Source organism: Gracilinanus agilis, chromosome 2 (assembly GCF_016433145.1).
Source record: "Gracilinanus agilis isolate LMUSP501 chromosome 2, AgileGrace, whole genome shotgun sequence".
Taxonomy (NCBI): Eukaryota; Metazoa; Chordata; class Mammalia; order Didelphimorphia; family Didelphidae; genus Gracilinanus; species Gracilinanus agilis.
Window position 1 is genome coordinate 569063841 of NC_058131.1, and position 17571 is coordinate 569081411.

Sequence of the window (17571 nt, forward strand, 5' to 3'; positions counted from 1 at the left end):
ATTTAAGGATCCCCAGAGAGGAAATTGTTTTGGTTTCTCTGCTGAAGTACAGGCTGCAAAGAGCCAGGAAACAGCAAAAGTATTCTTCCACACTCCAGGAAGGGAAGACTTAGGAGGAAAAAGCTCTGGGCTTAGTTTGAGGGACTGTTTCCAGCTTCCACATAGGCAAATATGTATTGGGTTCTCCATCCTCCCTACCCTACCCTACCTACACTTCTTTAGTCATCTTCTGCCATTCCCAAGAAACAGGATCCAATTTTTAGTTGTCCAGGGGGCAGCTAGGTGGCTCTGTGGAGTGAGGACTAGGCCTACAGTCAGGAGGTCCTGAGTATAAATCTGGCCTCGGACATTTTCTAGCTGAGTGACCCTGGGCAAGTCACTTAACCCTCATTGCCTAGCCCTTAACATTTTTCTGCCTTAGAACCAGTACATAGTATTGGTTCTAAGATAGAAGAGTTAAAAAAAAATAGTCAGAAGACCCACTAAGTAATGGTCAAGTCTAATCTGAGGCAGGGGAGGGATTTAACAACTTGGAAGCCTGGGAATTACAAGAGAATTCTATGTCCTGGGGCTACCTCCCCATATTATAACCTCTCTGGGTATATGTGTCATAGCTTGCCAGCCCTTGCCCTTAAATATATAGGTCAGTTTTCCCTAGGGGTGAAATAAGTGAGAAAGGCATTCTACTTTGCTCCCCTAGTATTGGCCATTTCTTTCCCCTTGGTTGAAATGTGGTAACAACTGGGTGCTGTCCAGCTTCAAAGGGAAGATGAGACTTGAGTATTCTCTGCCTCACTTCCTCTACCTTGAGTGGTCTCAGGAACGGACACAGAAGCAGGACAAAGTGTATGGGGTAATGGGGTAATTAGCAAATAAGTCATGCCAAGCATGTCCCTAAATTCCTTGCCCCATGATGGGATTTCCACAGAAGCTTTCTAAGAATCCCTAGATTGAAAAGGGGGATTAGCGAGTCTTCATTTCTTGTGTTTTATCCCACATTCCTAACTCCTGTTCCTCTCTCCCCCAACTAGATTCCTATAGGATCCTAAGCCCAGAGATGGTTTGGAGTCCACCCCTGCCCCACCATGTACTTACTCTCCCTAAGAAGTACCTCCATTCTCACATCAGGAATGGACAGAAGGGAGCATCTCAGCAGAATTGTCTTCCTCTCCTCCTCCACTGCTATAAAGCCTTAAGCATGACCAGAGATCAGAGTTTTGTCGTATTAATCCTAACTAGTACCAGCATAGAGTAACTTTTGAGTCAGAAAGACCCAAGTTCAAGTCCTACCTCTCACACACTCACAGGCTTTGTGAGCCTGGATAAATCATTTAATTTCTCTCATTGTCCCAGGCTACTGCCCAAGAACTGTCGCCAGTCTGCATTGGTATAGTTTCTTTCCAGGAAAGTTCTTTACACCTTTACAGGTGTAGGCAGTACCCCAAAATCTCACAACCATAGACCAGGAACCTAGAGGTGTCAGTAAAGAGTGCAAGAATCTGCCCTATTGACTCTTTCTTGGGAAATAAGTGAATGACCCACAGAAACTGAGCCATTGAATACTTGGCCTCCTGGGGTCAGGACAAGCTCAAAGGCTCTAGAAAGACATGTAACACCCCCAAAACCCCCCCAGGGCCATCCCATTATCTCAGCTTTTATTTGGGCCAACCCTTTCTGAATGTAACAACCCACAGGATTAACACTAAAAATAATATTCTTTCAGTAGCTGCCTATATTGGATCAGAACAGGCCTTATACATAAATCCCTCCTTTACCTGCTCCCTACTGGCTGAGATTTCTTTATTGCTTTATAAAATCCTGCCTCCTTCCTCATAAAATGTTGCCTCCTTCCCATTCTTCCAAGGCTATACCAAAGAGAAGATTCCTTGCCACCTGTATTCACCTTTCCTTCCCTTTTCCCCCAACAGGTTACACAGTTACTTCTGTTGTGTCCCGTGATCAGGGAAGGGTTTATGTGGCTGGAGCACCCCGGTTCAACCATACAGGCAAAGTCATCCTTTTCATGATGCACAGCAACCGTAGCCTAACAATCCACCAGTCTCTGAAGGGCGAACAGGTAAAGAAGACGTTGTAGGTGTGGGAGTGAGGAGGAGGGAGGCAGGGAGGGGACCGAAGGAGGAGGGCAGAAGAGAGAAGAGGGAATGAACCCTCTTCAGGTAGGGACCCTGGAGTTCCTCTCATCCATTTCCTGGCTTCTGGGCAGGACTGCCTGCCCCTCGAGCCCATTGGAATCTCTTCTCTTTTTCAGGACTTCTGAGAAAGAGAACTCCTCAGCCTAGCCTGTCTGTCTGTCCCAGCAGCTACTAGAGCTGAAGGTTTCAGGCCTTGTGCTAACCTCACCCTGGAAAATCCCTTGGTGTTTCCTGCTGTTTTTATTTATTGCCTGGGCCTCTTATTTAATTGGATAGGGAAGTTCCTGGAGAGGAAAAGTTCCTCAACCAATGGAAATAAGCCAAACTGCCCCAGGGAGGGGCTTTGTACCCAGCACAAATGTTAGACAGCTTTGGCTCTGTCCCCCTAGCCACGCCACAGCTGGCCCGAAGTCACAGGACCTCAGGGAAGCAGCCGAAGGATGCTTAATGTTACAGTAGTACCCTCCTGGGCACCCTTTCATGAGTCACATGGGCTTATCTCTGCAGAGAAATCCCCAGACGACCTTTCCAAAGTGGCAGGCCAAGTTTTTACCCCCTTGATCACTAAAAACTATTCTCCTGTCAATGTATGTGTATCACAGCTTACCCCCCTTGCTGTAGAATATGAAGGTCAATCTTGCTAAGAATGAAATAAGCAATTTATCCTTAGGAGCCCAAGAATTGCCTGGGACACGGAGAAGTTCAGTGACTTACTAAGGGTCCCATAAGTAGGATACATCAGAGGCTTTCCTGACTCTGAAGCTGATTCTAACCATCAGATTGTACAGCCTCTCCCCACTTCCTGCTGTAGCAGAAAGAATATAGGACGCTTCCTCTCTAGAGTAATCTTAAACTCGGTTTAATAGTGTCTCTGTTCACTTGATTCACTTCTTTATCTTGACTTCTGGCATCTGTATAATCCTCACATTTTAACTACCCCTCCATTTGCCCTTATCATTCCATTCCTAATGCCTGACTTGTTTTTCCCAACTGACTTACGGTCCTTTTGAGGTGACAGACCACTGCCCATAGCCCAGCATGACCAAAGGGCAGGTCCCCCTCACGTCTAACGTAAACCCCTCAGACATGAGCAAGCCCCATCCTGCTAGCCTTGTCGTCCAGCTGAGCTGGCAGACAGCTGGTTACCACTGACATTCTCAGTCTCACTCCCACACACCCACGCCCAGACTCTGGCTGGCTTTTTTGGGAATTGGATTCTAGTGCCTGAAAGTTAGAAGGGAAGCTATTTGATGAATTTATGACATTTTCCCCACTGGGCTCTGACTCCAACATCCAAATGATAAACCACAGTCCTGAGGGCTTCTAAATTAAGTAGATTCCAAATTAAGGGGACCTACATAGCTGAGGGCTTCAGGATCCACATGTTTAGAAAAGGGTTCGCCTCCCTATTTCTCTGTTTGTTTCTCTCCTTCTGTCTCCCATTGTTTATAATCTCTCAATCTCTCAGTAGAAATAGATAAACACAATAATACAAGAATATATAGATATTCTTATATATATATTTATTTGTTTTATAAACCCTTATTTTCTGTCTTGGTATTAATACACAGTCAAGGCTAGGCAATTGGGAGTTAAGTGACTTGCCCAGGGTCACACAGATAGGAAGTATGTTAGGCCAGATTTGAACCGAAGTTTTCCTGGCTTGAGGCTGTGCTACCTAGCTGCCCTGATACATATGTGTTCATATACCCACATATATGGCATATCTATAATATGTATTTATATGTATATGTATAGAGAAGTAGATAGATGGTTCATTCCTTGTCTATCTCCAGTGCCTGGCACACAGTAACCATTAAAAATATTTATTGATTGATAGATGTTGCATTCCTCATCTTTGTATCCCTAGCACTGAGTTCATAGAAGCAAATTAATCAATGCTTATCAATAGATAGACAGACAGTTTTCCAAAGTCCTCATCCAGTGTCTCATCATGGCATAGAAATGATTCTGGGTTCTTTAAAGATGTGCGTAAAGCACAAAGCTCTGGCAGGTCTTTGAGCTATAACTAGCCCAAGCTCAGGCACTGGGCAACCACTGCCCTGGGCCAAGCAGCACCAACTAGGGCAAAGAGCCAGGAATATGCCCTCAAATCTACTTTTTAATTCATGATGTAAAATAACACAAGTAACTGATGCCAATTTAACAGCTGGGGAGAAAATTAGCCACTAGAATAGGAGGCCAGAGTTGTGAAGGATCTATCCAACCCACCAGAGAGCCTTCGGGGAGGCTCTGACCCACATATCAGTTGAAAAGGAGGGAAAGTAGTATTCTTGCTTGAAGGAAATATCACTGTAGGAAGAAGAGGAAAAGCAAGTGGGAAGGGAAATACTCTTAGGGAGGGAGAAGAGCTATTTGCAGATTTCTTTATGGGACTGAGGGAAAGTGGTAGAGAATGACGAGCCTAGGGAATATTTTGCTAAATTTTAATATATTAAATGTTAACTTTTACACCCTCTGAATTTCCTACCCTTGGCAAAGCCCCAGTAGTCACATGTTAGTTATAATTCTGAGTACTAGCCATCGACCAGCATATCTGTCATTGAAAAAGGGAGAAGTAAGGCAGAAAGAATATTCAAACCATGGGGTATGCCCATGCAAAGACACAGACACAGGGGATTCAATACTCTATACAGTGGATATCATATGGTCCAGTTTGCCTAGAACATGAAAGGGAGTGTTATGTAATAAGTCTGGAAAGAGGTCAGAGCCATACTGTGGAGGACATATTCCTTCCTAGAGGGAAAAGGGAGCCAGAGAAGCTCACTCCTCAACTTATTCTATCCATTCTATGGTGCAGATTGGCTCCTACTACGGAAGTGAAATCAGTTCCTTGGATGTGAATAGCGATGGGGTGACTGACATTCTACTGGTTGGCGCACCAATGTACTTCAGCGAGGGCCGAGAACGGGGCAAAGTGTATGTCTATGTTCTGAGACAGGTAATGCCAGAGAGTGCTGCCCTTCTACTTGGGAAACCCAGATCCCTGCTATGTGCATAATTTGAAAAAGGTCAACCTCTGATTGGGGCAACTTCAATTCCTCCCCTTTAGCCAACCTCAGGGTCACTCCACTGTTCTCCAGTGCCCTCTGAAAGCAGATTGAGCTGTGGAAGTAGCAGGTCCTTTTCCTAATGCCTACCTTGTTGGGTCAGAACCAAAGAGGCAGGAGCCAGTATTTTCACCTCTAAAGTCAGAACACACATCCAGGAGCATCTCCAGGCAAAGAAGGGAAATCGATAACTGGATCAGACAACCGTCTAATTGACAAGAGGTGTTAATGATACACACACACAAATGCCCAATGCCCTCCCTACTTTGAGTCCTTCATTGAGGCACCACATTCAGGTTTCACTTCCCAAAGAACACCTCAGGTTGGACCTTTCCTTCTCTATCCAAAACCCCCAAGTACAATTCTCCTGTCCTTTGTCCCAACTTCTCAATGCCCGGCTCTCTTCTAGATAATCTGGTAAACAATTTTGGAGGGTTGTGACATAAATGGATGGGGGTACATAATAGGGTAATCTGTTCCCCCTCCTACAGATAACACATATGTAATTTATCAGGGTCTTCTGAAGACAAAATGCCTTAACCTATAGGAGACTTTTATAATATATTAGTTGTTGAGTCATTTCAGTTGTGTCCAACTCTTTATGATCCCATTCAGGGTTTTCTTAGCAAAGATACTAGAGTGGTTTGCTATTTCCTTCTCCAATTCATTTTATAGATGAGGAAACTGAGGCAAAGAAGGTTAAGTGACTTGCCCAGGGTCATAGAGCTAGTATCTAAAGCCAGATTTGAACTCAGGTCCTCCTGACTCTAGGACCAGCACTTTTTCCACTCTGCCACCATGCTACCTAGTTGCTTTAAGATAATAAATTTAGAATTGGAAGAAACTTTAGAGGCCATCTAATCTAACCCCATCATTGTTCAGATAAGGGAACAGAGGGTTAGTATGGCTGGCTAGCTCATGGTAATACAGTCATTAGGTATTGTAGGCAGGACTTGAATCCAAGACTTGCTGACTCAATATCCAAATTGCATACTCTTATGCCTTTCATATTAATTTCATTAGTAATGGGAATTTCAGGCACTATGGAAGAGCAGGTGGGAGATGACTCTGTCTACACATAGCAGTGATTCCAGAGAAGCTTGAGCTTCCCTCAGAACTAAAGCCCAAGATGAGGTGCCATATAAGTTTGTTCAGAGAATCACAAATTCAAGGCTGGAAGGAACTTCAGAAGTCATCCTCTGTTCTAATCTCCTCATTTTACAGATAAGGAAACTCTGACAAACAGGGTTAAGTAACTTGCCCATGATCTTGCAGTTAACAAATATCAGAGATAAGATTTGGACCTCTTGAGTCCAGAGTCAATGCTCTTTGCAATAGACTAAGCAGGATTGCCAGAGACTAAAAAGTGAGCCCAAGTTGTAGGGTAGATTATTTTGAGAGACAGACAGAAAGAGAAAGGACCTAAATAAATATAGAAAGATGAATGGATGCATGCATGAATGTATGGCTGAGTAGAGATATGATGGATAATAGAGAGAATCATATAGAGAAGTATAGAAATAGAAAATCAGATAAATATAGAGGTAGATAAGCAAACATAGATATAGAGACAAAGATGCATTAGAGAAATAGATGATTTAGGCAGATAGGGAATAAGAGTGATAAAGATAGGTAATAGATAGAAGAATCATATTGGAATTAGCTATGGACCATGCCCTACAAATGTATTTTTAGATCCTCAGGAGAGTGATAATGTCTCTCTATAGTGTCTTCAGTTCTGGATTCCATGGCCTCTAACTCAGCCAGTCTTCCAGAGCCCTTGGCACCTTGCCTTGCAGGAAGATTGTGCACTCAGAAAGTGTCAGGGTCATTTCAAGATCTCCCCAGACCCTAATCTTCTTCAGAGGAGTTATTCTTATTATGCTGAGAATGAAACTAGAGAATTTTCCCTCTATCTAGCCATTCCTAGAGACAGAAGTAGGGGTAGGGTTATGGGGGGAGTGCCCTGAGGGGTTCCGTCTCAGCTGTCCCTCAGTTCTCTCAGCATACTTCTAGTTCTATGCCTAAGATTTGGGACACCAATAGTAGGGAATAATGATGGTAGGGCAACTTGGCCAAGTTCCCCGTGGGTCTTCTCCTATCCCTCTTCTGTCCACAGAACCGGTTTATTTATGATGGGACACTAAAAGATTCTCACAACTACCAAAATGCCCGGTTCGGCTCCTCCATCTCCTCAGTAAGAGATCTCAACCAGGATTCCTACAATGACATCGTGGTAGGCGCTCCTCTGGAGAACGACCACCAGGGAGTCATCTACATCTTCCATGGCTTCCGGAACAACATCCTGAAGAGGTATAAGCAGGTAAAGCTTCCTTAACCTGAGCTGTATTTCTCTTGAGTCTCAGACAACCTCTAACTTGGGCTTGCAGGGAATACCAGCATGCACTAGCCTGCTTGCCTTGACTAGCCAATTCTGGCAAATTCCACTCCATTCTTGAGTGATTTTTGTCCCCCTAACAATGCAGGGCTCAACTCAAAATGAATAGAATCTTTGTTCTTTTTCTCTTTCTCACTATATGAAAGTAAGAGGGTAGTTCTCTGTAAGGAGGTAAAAGACAAAAAGAATGCTTCTACATATACCAAAATATTTATAGCAGCACTTTTTAGCAAAGAACTAGAAATAGTAGATTGCCCACTGACTGGATAATGGTAGAACAAATTGTTGTGTGTGAAGGGCATAGCATATTACTGTATCATAAGAAACAATATGAACAATTCAGAAAAACAAGAGAAGACTTAAATGTACTGATACTAAGTGAAGTAAGCGGAACCAGAGGAAAAAATAGGCACATTGATTAAAATGTAAATGGGAAACAAACAATAAAAAAGAGTAAATGTTGTTTGATTACAATAAGCAAGTTTACTTAGAAAAAAAGAAGAGAAGATACATTTCCCTCCTTTACTTACAGAGGTAGGACGTTAGGGGATATAGTAGAAAATAATGATGGTGGGAACGTGATGGTGGTGTCAGATTCCACTGAGGTATTTAGACCATTTTGCTGCATTGCTTTTTTTGGGGGGGGTGGTATTTCTTTTCTATTATTCATTATAATGGCAAGCTCTCTAGGGAAGGAGGTGGTCAGGATGTATTTGGAAAATAAAATAAAAATTATCAATAAGAAAATCTATAAAAAAGAAAAGTATCCTGAACATAGGAGGGAAGAGTTTATTATCACTGCTAAAAGGGATGCACCTAAGGGAATACATGGTGAATAGCCCAAATATTACAGGCTCTCTCTCCCTATGTCATCTGAATAGACTGAGATTCGTATTTTCAACCCATGGATTACCTTTATGGACAGTGAATCGCACAGTGAGTGACTCGATTTTGCCCTAGCCATAACTGACTAGTTAAAATTCTAACGTGAATAAATTTTACATTTCCTCTTTTTGTATCCTTCTTTCTCCCTAATTCTACAATACCTTACCAGGTACTTGGTACCCTCATGCTACCTCCTTTGCCTATTGGGGCCTCCTGGATAGTACCCTTTCCCTACCCTTTTCTTGATATCAAAACTGACTTGTGTTCCATCTCCTTAGAATTATGTTCTTTAGTGGCAATAAGTTCATCTGAGAAGCTAATTCATGTTGATGAGGACAAGGGATCATGTGTTCCCTAGCTAGGCAATAAATTATTATTTTAACAAAAGACACCTTCTAAAATCACTGCCTTGGGGGAAGCTGTCTGGGTAGATTGAGAGGCAGGCCTAGAGATGGGAGGTCCTGGGTTCAGACCTGGCCTCAGATACTTCCTAGCTTTATGACTCTGGGCAAGTCACTTAGCCCCCCATTGCCTAGCCTTTACCACTCTTCTGTCTTGGAACCAATACACAGTATTGATTCTAAAATGGAAGGCAAGGATTTTTTGAAAAAATAATGTAAAGCCACTACCTTAATTCAGGAGTTCTTAATCTTTTTTGTGTCATGGCCCCTTTTGGCAATCTGGTAAAACCTATGGACCCGTTCTCAGAATAATGTTTTTAAATGCATAAAATAAAATACATAAAATTTTTATGATCTTACACTTGTCTTGAGATAAGAATGTAAGTTTTTCCCCATCCAGATTTTCAGACCCCCTGAAATCAATCCATGAACTCTTTGTGATTGGTGAACCTTAAAGTTAAGAGGTCCTACTTTAACCCCAAAGAATTATATTAATGGTGGAAATTTCCAGCACATTGGAAAGCCTTGAAGAAAAATGTCCTTAGGGGTAATTAGGTGGTTCAGTGAATTGAGAGAGCCAGGCCTAGAGGTAGGAGGTCCCATGTTCAGATCTGGCCTCAGACTCTTCATAGGTGTGTGACCCTGGTCAAGTCACTTAATCCCCATTGCCTAGCCTTTACCACTCTTCTACCTTGGAATCAATACTACTATGACTCTAAAACAAAAAGTAAGGGTTATAAAAAAGAAAAAGAAAAATATCCTTGAGCTGGGAAGGTGACAAAACCTTGGTAGCCTTAAACCACATCACATAAGCAGCTCCCTATCCCAATTCTACCTAGGGATTTCCCTGGCTCCATCCCTCCCAATTTTCCTACACCTGGAGGTGGATGAGCCCAGTTTTCTCTTTCTCACCTTACAGAGAATTGCCTCCTCAGAGCTGGCCCCAGGCCTCCAGTATTTTGGCTGCAGCATCCATGGGCAATTGGATCTCAATGAAGATGGACTCATTGACCTGGCAGTGGGATCCCTTGGTGGTGCTGTGATCTTATGGTGGGTCACCCCCACTTTTTCAGGATTCTGGCTTCTTCTGAAGATTCTGCAAGGCTTGGATGTCCAGGGGGAGGAAGGGGCTTCACCTAAACTTCTAGAGAGCAGGGTGCTAGCAGCTGACATTCGCTCATTCAAAAAACATGTATTACAAAGATGCCCATTATCACCTTTGTTATTTAACATTGTACTAGAAACAAAAAAACATGTATTAAATGCCATGGCATCTTGCATATTCATATTATTATTTATTTATATTATAATTAGAAATATTAATATAAATTAATTTGTTATTAATACACAAGATGCTATGCCAAGTGCTAAGAAAGACACCAGGATTTAAAAAGGCACATTCCCTATTCTCAGGGGATTTATAATCTAATAGAAAATAAGATGTACAGAAAAAAATTTGAATATAGTAAGCCAATTATCTTATACCCTTGAGGTACCCTCATATATGATAGGTACAAGTCTTCTTCATGCATAGTAAGCAGTTTGTCTTGTATTCAGCACTGTCTTTTATACACACACATATATCCCATAGGCATTATGGTGAATTGGAAAGAGTCTGTCTTAAAAGTAGATACCTTAAATTTGAATCCTACTTTTGTTGGTAACCTGAATAACCTTGAAAAAGTTACATAACTTCTCTGGACCTCAGTTTCCTCATTAATAAAATGAGGGAGTTTAACTATAAGATCTCTGAAGGTTCTTTTTTTAGATTGGAAAGTTATAAGTTGAATTTATTACTTTCATGAAAATCAGTCTATACATAATAGAAATCTGCAGCTTTGTGGGCAATCTTATTTTTCCATTCCACTTTATATATGCAAATGCTAATTTTATTTGGTGTTTTCCTGGTATTATTTATTTTGTTTTACATCCCTTCATTGGCTGAAGATCCTTCAGCTCTATGGTTAAATGACCCTATAATCCACAGGTAGATCATTGGAAACTAGTCATTATCATAAAGTTTCTGAGTTAGTTTCTTGATGCCTTCCCAAACCAACTCCTTCAGGATCTAGAAAGACATTCAAAGTGAATGTCATAATTTCTGTTCTCTCCTAACTCCATCTCCTCTTTCCTTCTTGGTGCCCCCTAACAATGATCAGACCAGCACCACGGGATTGGCCAGTGGGCTCTAGTTCTCTCTTCCCCACTCCTTCTCTCCAGGTCCCGGAGTGTGGTCCAGATCAATGCCAGCATCCACTTTGAGCCATCCAAGATCAACATCTTCCATAAGGACTGCAAGCGTAATGGCAAGGATGCAACCTGCATGGTTGCCTTCCTCTGCTTCCTGCCCATCTTCCTGTCCCCTCATTTCCAAACTGCAACTGTTGGTGAGCATCTCTCTCTATTACATTTTTCCCTTCCTCCTCAGTCCACCTTCCCCTTCTATTTCTTTTCTTTTAAACCCTTACCTTCTGTCTTAGAATCAATAGTACGTGTTGGTTCTAATGCAGAACAACAAGGGGTAGGAACTTGGGATTAAGTGACTTGCCCAGGGTCACACAGCTAGGAAGTGTCTGAGGTCAAATTTGAAACCAGAACCTCCCATCTCTGGGACTAGCTCTCTATCTACTGAGCCACCTAGCTACCCTCTCCTCTTCTATATTTATTGAAAAGCTATATTATATTCTGTTTAAATGTGTTATTAAAGTTACACCCTCCCACAGACTGCTGTTGGGGTTTTCCCCCTAATTTCAAGACTTTTCAGAAACCAATGATTTTTTGCACATGCTAGGAAAAGAAGTCAGGAATTACCAGCCACAATTGGGAAAGTAATGAACTGACAGCTAAAGATTCCATTGGGCACAGACAGCAGGTCAGGTCAGGTCAGGATAAGAAGATGGAGAATCAAGGAAGGCCAGACTAAAATCGGTAGCTCCCTATGGCTTAGGAAACAGGAAAAGGTCTGTCAGGTCTCTGTGGTCAAGATGAACAGAGTTCCTGAATCCAGGAAGTCAAGCAGATGAAGATAGTGGTAATAATAATAATAATAACTAACATTTATAACTTACCTTCTATGTGCTAGGCATTTTACTAAATGCTTTACAATTGTTATCTCCTTTGATCCTCACAACATACCAGGAAGGTAAGAATTATTATTATCCCCACTTTATAGATGAGGAAACTAAGGCAAATGACAGTCAAGTGACTTGCCCAGAATTGCACAACTAATAAGTGTCTGAAGTTGAATATGAACTTCTTGATTCCAAGCCCAACGTTCTATCCACTGCACTACCTACCTGTCAGAAAATATAAATTAATGAGATTCTGTAGTAGTGCTCCTTTGACTAGACTCATCTACTTGAATTCAATGCCTGAAATGAGAAGAGAAATGGCATTTGATGTAAATGGAAGCTGCTTTTTGCAAAGGTTTTAGGGCTCAAACCTGCCTAGGGATCCCAGGCTCTCAGAGAAGCTCTGTACAAGTCAACAAAGACCAAGCAGTGATTAAAAACAGTTAAAAGTTAGTGAATGAGGGAGCAGTGAGGTGGATACAGAGCCAGGCCTGGAAAGGAGAGGCCTTGGATTCAAATCTGGTCTCAGACATGGCCTAGCTGTGTGTCCCTGGGAAAGTCACTTAACCCTCACTGCCTAGCCCTAACTGCTCTTCTGCCTTAGAATCAATACATAGTGTTGATTTTAAGACAGAAGGTAAAGGTTATTTTTTTTAAAAAACTAGTGAAAGAGACCCTATTTATCCCTAGGTGTTTATGTCTTTTTAAATTTTCATCTAAATTTTGCAGTAACTTTTTAAATATAGTAACTAGTGAACAGTAATTGTTGATGCATTGATATTCTAATGAAATCTCAATAGGAAAAACATAATTGAGAAAGACATTCTGCAGTCTTTGGTTCAGTTAAATGTTAAAGCCATGAGGCCAGATCCTGGACTCTCTGGGGTTAGCCTTCCTAAACTGGAACTATGATGCATTAATTAATTGCCTAATTAATTAATACCAGGTTCTACAGGGCTACCATGGCAGTCTTCTTCCTTACAATCTTCTTCCTTTTCATTCCTTCCTATCTCCTCTTCCCTCTCTTTCCTTCTTTCTTTCCAGTTCTCCTCTCCACTTCTTCTTCTTGCTTCTTTCCCAATTCTTCCATGCCTTCCTTTTTCCTTTATTCCATCTTCATTCCCTTCCCACCTTTATGAGTGCTCCCCATTCAGACTAGGGTGAAAGGAAAATGTCAGTTCTTCTCCAGTCAATCCGAAAAGGCTTCACTGAGAAAGTGGGATTTTTCGGGAGCTGTTGAAATGATGAGAAACGATCCACTTGGCACCAGAATGTGGTTCTGCCTTCTCAATACTCTGTGCATGCCCACTTTCTCCAGGCATCCAGTACAATGCCACTATTGATGAGCGGCGATACACACCACGAGCCCACCTGGACGAGAATGCAGACAAATACACACACAGGGCAGTTCTGCTCTCTGCTGGCCAAGAGTACTGTGACCGCATCAACTTTCACATTCTGGTAAGTGGGACTCTCGGACCTGGACCAGTTTGTTCCAAGGTAACTACTATGACTAATGTGAGGTATGTGACTCCAGTCTGGCTCCAACCTATTTTTCCAATCTTATCTTCCTCTTCACACCCAAGCTAGACAAGCAGATGCTCCTTGTTCAACTTTGCATTCCATTATCTCCCATATCTGTGGCTTCTCATAGGATTTCTATGCCTCAAATGCACTCCCTCCCCATCTCTGCCTCTCTTTCCTTAAGACTTCACTTGGGTGCTATTTTCTCTCTAGATTCTTCCTCGGAGCCTCCTTATTGTTAGTGTTCTCTCCCTCTCCAAATTACCTTGTATTTACTTGCCTGTGCAAGTTATACAGGGTGTTCCAAAAAGTTTTACTGACAGAAAATAAATTTATTGAAAAAGACACTATAGTTATTTAAGACTGTGAAACTACATCCTGGCTAATGTCTCGCAATTTATTTTCTCAAAATAGTTAAGTTTTAATTGCTAATAACTTAAAACTGCATGAAGATTTTTGGGAGGGGAAGCTAGGTAGCACAATGGAAAAAGCACCAGATCTACAATCTGGAAGACCTGGGTTCAAATTTGACCTCAGATACTTCCTAGCTGTGTGACCCTGGATAAGTCACTTAAACACTACCTCCCCCTACCTAGTCCTTACCATTCTTCTGCTTTGGAACCCAGTAGAGCCTCTCTGGCCATCGTGTTCATTCTCGCCACATTCCTTCACATCAAGACCCAACTCCCTCCTCTCTGTAAATACACCAACTTTGGGACTTCCAACCTCACAGGTCTGCCTTTATTAGCAACGTGATTCCATAACCTTGTTCATCCGTCTCTGTCTCTGTATGTGTATCAGTCTGCATATTTCTCTGTCTCTGTCTCTTCTCCTCCCTCTTCCTTCTCAGTCCTCTCCCCTCTAGTCCCCTTTCAAAGTAATCAGTGACCCAAGATGTTCTTTACCCTGACCCTTACACCAGCCATCCTGACCTCTGGCTCCTCCACAGGACACGGCAGACTATATAAAGCCAGTGACATTCTCAGTTGAGTTTGCCTTGGACGATCCTGACCATGGGCCCATTCTGGACGATGGCTGGCCTACCACATTCAGAGTCTCGGTAAGTCCCAGCCAGGGGATGGGGGACTACTAGGACGGCTACTGTGCCTTCTCTGCCCATTCAGCAACGTTGGTACCAGAGAACTGGCAGTACAGAGAAATAATTCACCAAGGGCCACTCCATCATCCTCTTCCCTCCCAGAAAACTTCCCCAAACAATGTCCTCTTTCCTTCTTCCTTCCTCAGACCTACTCCGACTGTCTTGTAACCTACCTGCAAGCTGTTCTGGCAGGCAGGTTCTCGTAAGTTCCTTAAGACAAAGGACCAGGTCTTCTTCAGCATCGGCCACAGTATCTAACACAGGGCTGGGCGCACCATGGCGCCTCAGTCAACATATAGAATGTTCCTATCCTTGGAGATCATGTCGTACAACCACTTCATTCTACAAATTAGGGAACTAAGACCCAGAGAACATGGGATTGGCCCAAGTTTAGACACAGAATTAGAAGCCAAGCTCAGGCCACCTGCTTATCAGCTGATGAAATCCCTGAGACTTCAGCCCACCTTTGTTTTCCGAAGCTTGTACAAAGGTCATACACCTTTATTAATGTTCCCTAGAATCCTTTTCTCCCATTCTCTGACTCAGTATACTTGTGTCCCTTTTACTCAGCTAGCTCAGATACCCTCCCAGAGAGAACAGACGTGAAACAGTGTCTGCCAGTGCCAATCCACAGTGACCAGTCCATCTTGGACAATTTTTGAGCCTTTATTGTACCTGGTTCCCTCTACTACAGACAGGCAGCCAACAAGCAATAATGAAGTGCTTACATTCTTTGTGCTTGACTCTAGTCTAAGCACTAGGGATATAAATACAAGAAAAAAAAAAGACATTTCTTATCCTCAAGGAGCTTACATTCAAATGGGACAAACCAGGATATGGAATTTTGGACACAAAATATAAAAGGAGATAAAGAATAACAGTATAGTGGTGAAGTCCAGGAAAGTCAGAAGCATAGTCTAGCCCAGGGGTCAGCAACCTTTTTGGCCGTAAGAGCCATAAACGCCACATTTTTTTAAAATGTAATTTCGTGAGAGTCGTACAGTGCTCACAGTGCGCTCCTGTAACAGCACCTGAAAAAAAAATGGACTTTATGGCTCCTGCAGAAAGAGCCACATCTGGCCCTCAAAAGAGCCAGATATGGCTCGAGAGCCATACGTTGCCTACCCCTGACCTAGAGGGTAATGAAGAAGCCATCATGGCAAACGGAAGTTCCAGGAGGAGAAGGCACCTGAGTTAGGTGGTGAATTACAGAAGAGTCAAAAGCCTAGCCAGGAGAGAAATGAAATAAGGCTAATTGGATCTAGCCCCAAAATGGAGTCCCAGAATAATGATGTGTTGATAAATGTTTAACAACCTGCTCTCCAAAGGGGGTAGAAATTGTATATTGTCCATACACTTTTAAAAATATGCATTATTCTAGAAAATCAACAAAACAATAAATCAACTCTGATTTGTAACATTCACCTATTTCCAAGAAATAAACACTCCCCGGAAATTTTTAACAATCAACTCTAGCCAGTTCAAGCTGACTCTGACATACCCCTGCCCAGGATAAGCAGATGCCTAAGTGTTCAGGGACATTCCAGAGTGAGGAGGTAACTGAGGCATGGTGGTGCAGGAGTCAGATATACTGCAGGGATGGAAATGAAGGCCAGGGAGCTTGAATGCAATTCCTGGCAAAATTCTATATCCTGATTTGGGGAAGGTAGCTAAGAAGAGAGGCGGAGGCCTGGAACCAGGCAAGACAAGGGCAAACATTCACCTATTGGAAGCCAGTGAGGGTGGATTGGTAAAAGTTGAGAAGATAGAATTTTTCACAAAGGAAAAGAAGCAGAATCCATCTGCCAAGCAGCATTTTGGCTTTAGATGACCCATGCAGCAACACCTAATTAACTGAATTATAAATCATTACACATCAATTTTCCAGGTAACTGAAAATGTATCTCTTTATATATCAAGTATAGATGGAAATTTTTCTAAAATATATCATACACTATATATATATATATGCATATATATTATATGCTTTTTCTCTTTTCAAAATTGTATTTATATTTTTTTATATACAAACACAGCCCTTCATTTACTTCTACCAAGTCATCTCTTGTAACAAAGAATTTTTTTTAAAAGGCAGTTCATGGGGCACAGTGGGTAGAGTGCCAGGCCTGGAGACAGGAGATCCTGGGTTCAAATATGACTTCCTCTGTGACCCTGGGCAAGTCACTTAACCCTGTTTGCCTAACCCTTGCCCTTCTATCTTAGAGTTGTTACCGAGACAGAAAGTAAAGTTTAAAAAAAAAAAACAGTTCATCAAAACTAGGTCACATATTAACCAAGTATAACAGTATATACAGTTTTTGACACCCATATCCCTCAACCTCCACAAAAAAGAAAGGAATGGGGCAGCTCAGTAGCTCAGTGGATAGAGAGCTAGGTCTGGAGTTGGGAGAGTTTAAAGAGTTTAAAAAAAAACAACTCGGGGTCATCATTATGAACATCTGTATCTTCAGTGGCCACAAAGGCATGTTGGACTGTTTGGATGGTTCCAGACAGCTGTAGTTTGTGTCATGTTTTTAATAGTTATTTTGTCTCCCCCACCATGCTATCAGATAAAAATTAGCATTTCTGTTACTTTGCCTACACTCTAGCACTTTCCCCATCCCCTTCTGAGATGCTGCTGCCTCTACTTTATCATGCACAAGGCAGATTCCCAGGCCTGGTTATAGTTTTGAGTAAATTAAGAGTACAAGGCTTGAAGGAAGGCCTGAGAAGCTATTTCAGGAGTGATCTATACAGATATCATGGGAGTGCCCCCACCACCACCTCCAAAGTCCAGTGCATGAACTTTGTCATATCTCTTAGGCCTCTTAGGGTTTTTATTCTCAGCTATGTTCCAGAGAGTTATACAGTTTAGTCATTTCAGTTGTGTCTGATGAGTTTCATGACTCCATTTAGGGTTTTCTTGGCAGAGATACTGGAGTGGTTTGATATTCCCTTCTCAAGCTCAT

At 42.2% G+C, this 17571-nt stretch overlaps 1 protein-coding gene across 1 annotated transcript in view; it reads left to right on the forward strand.

Moving 5' to 3' along the window:
• Positions 1-17571, forward strand: part of ITGA11 (integrin subunit alpha 11) — a 229127-nt gene that overhangs the window by 172258 nt on the left and 39298 nt on the right. The window contains exons 12-18 of the mRNA XM_044662398.1: positions 1929-2077; positions 4975-5115; positions 7344-7547; positions 9828-9958; positions 11129-11295; positions 13298-13440; positions 14453-14563. Coding sequence (XP_044518333.1) covers positions 1929-2077; positions 4975-5115; positions 7344-7547; positions 9828-9958; positions 11129-11295; positions 13298-13440; positions 14453-14563 — 1046 coding nt within the window. The remainder of the gene's footprint in view (positions 1-1928; positions 2078-4974; positions 5116-7343; positions 7548-9827; positions 9959-11128; positions 11296-13297; positions 13441-14452; positions 14564-17571) is intronic.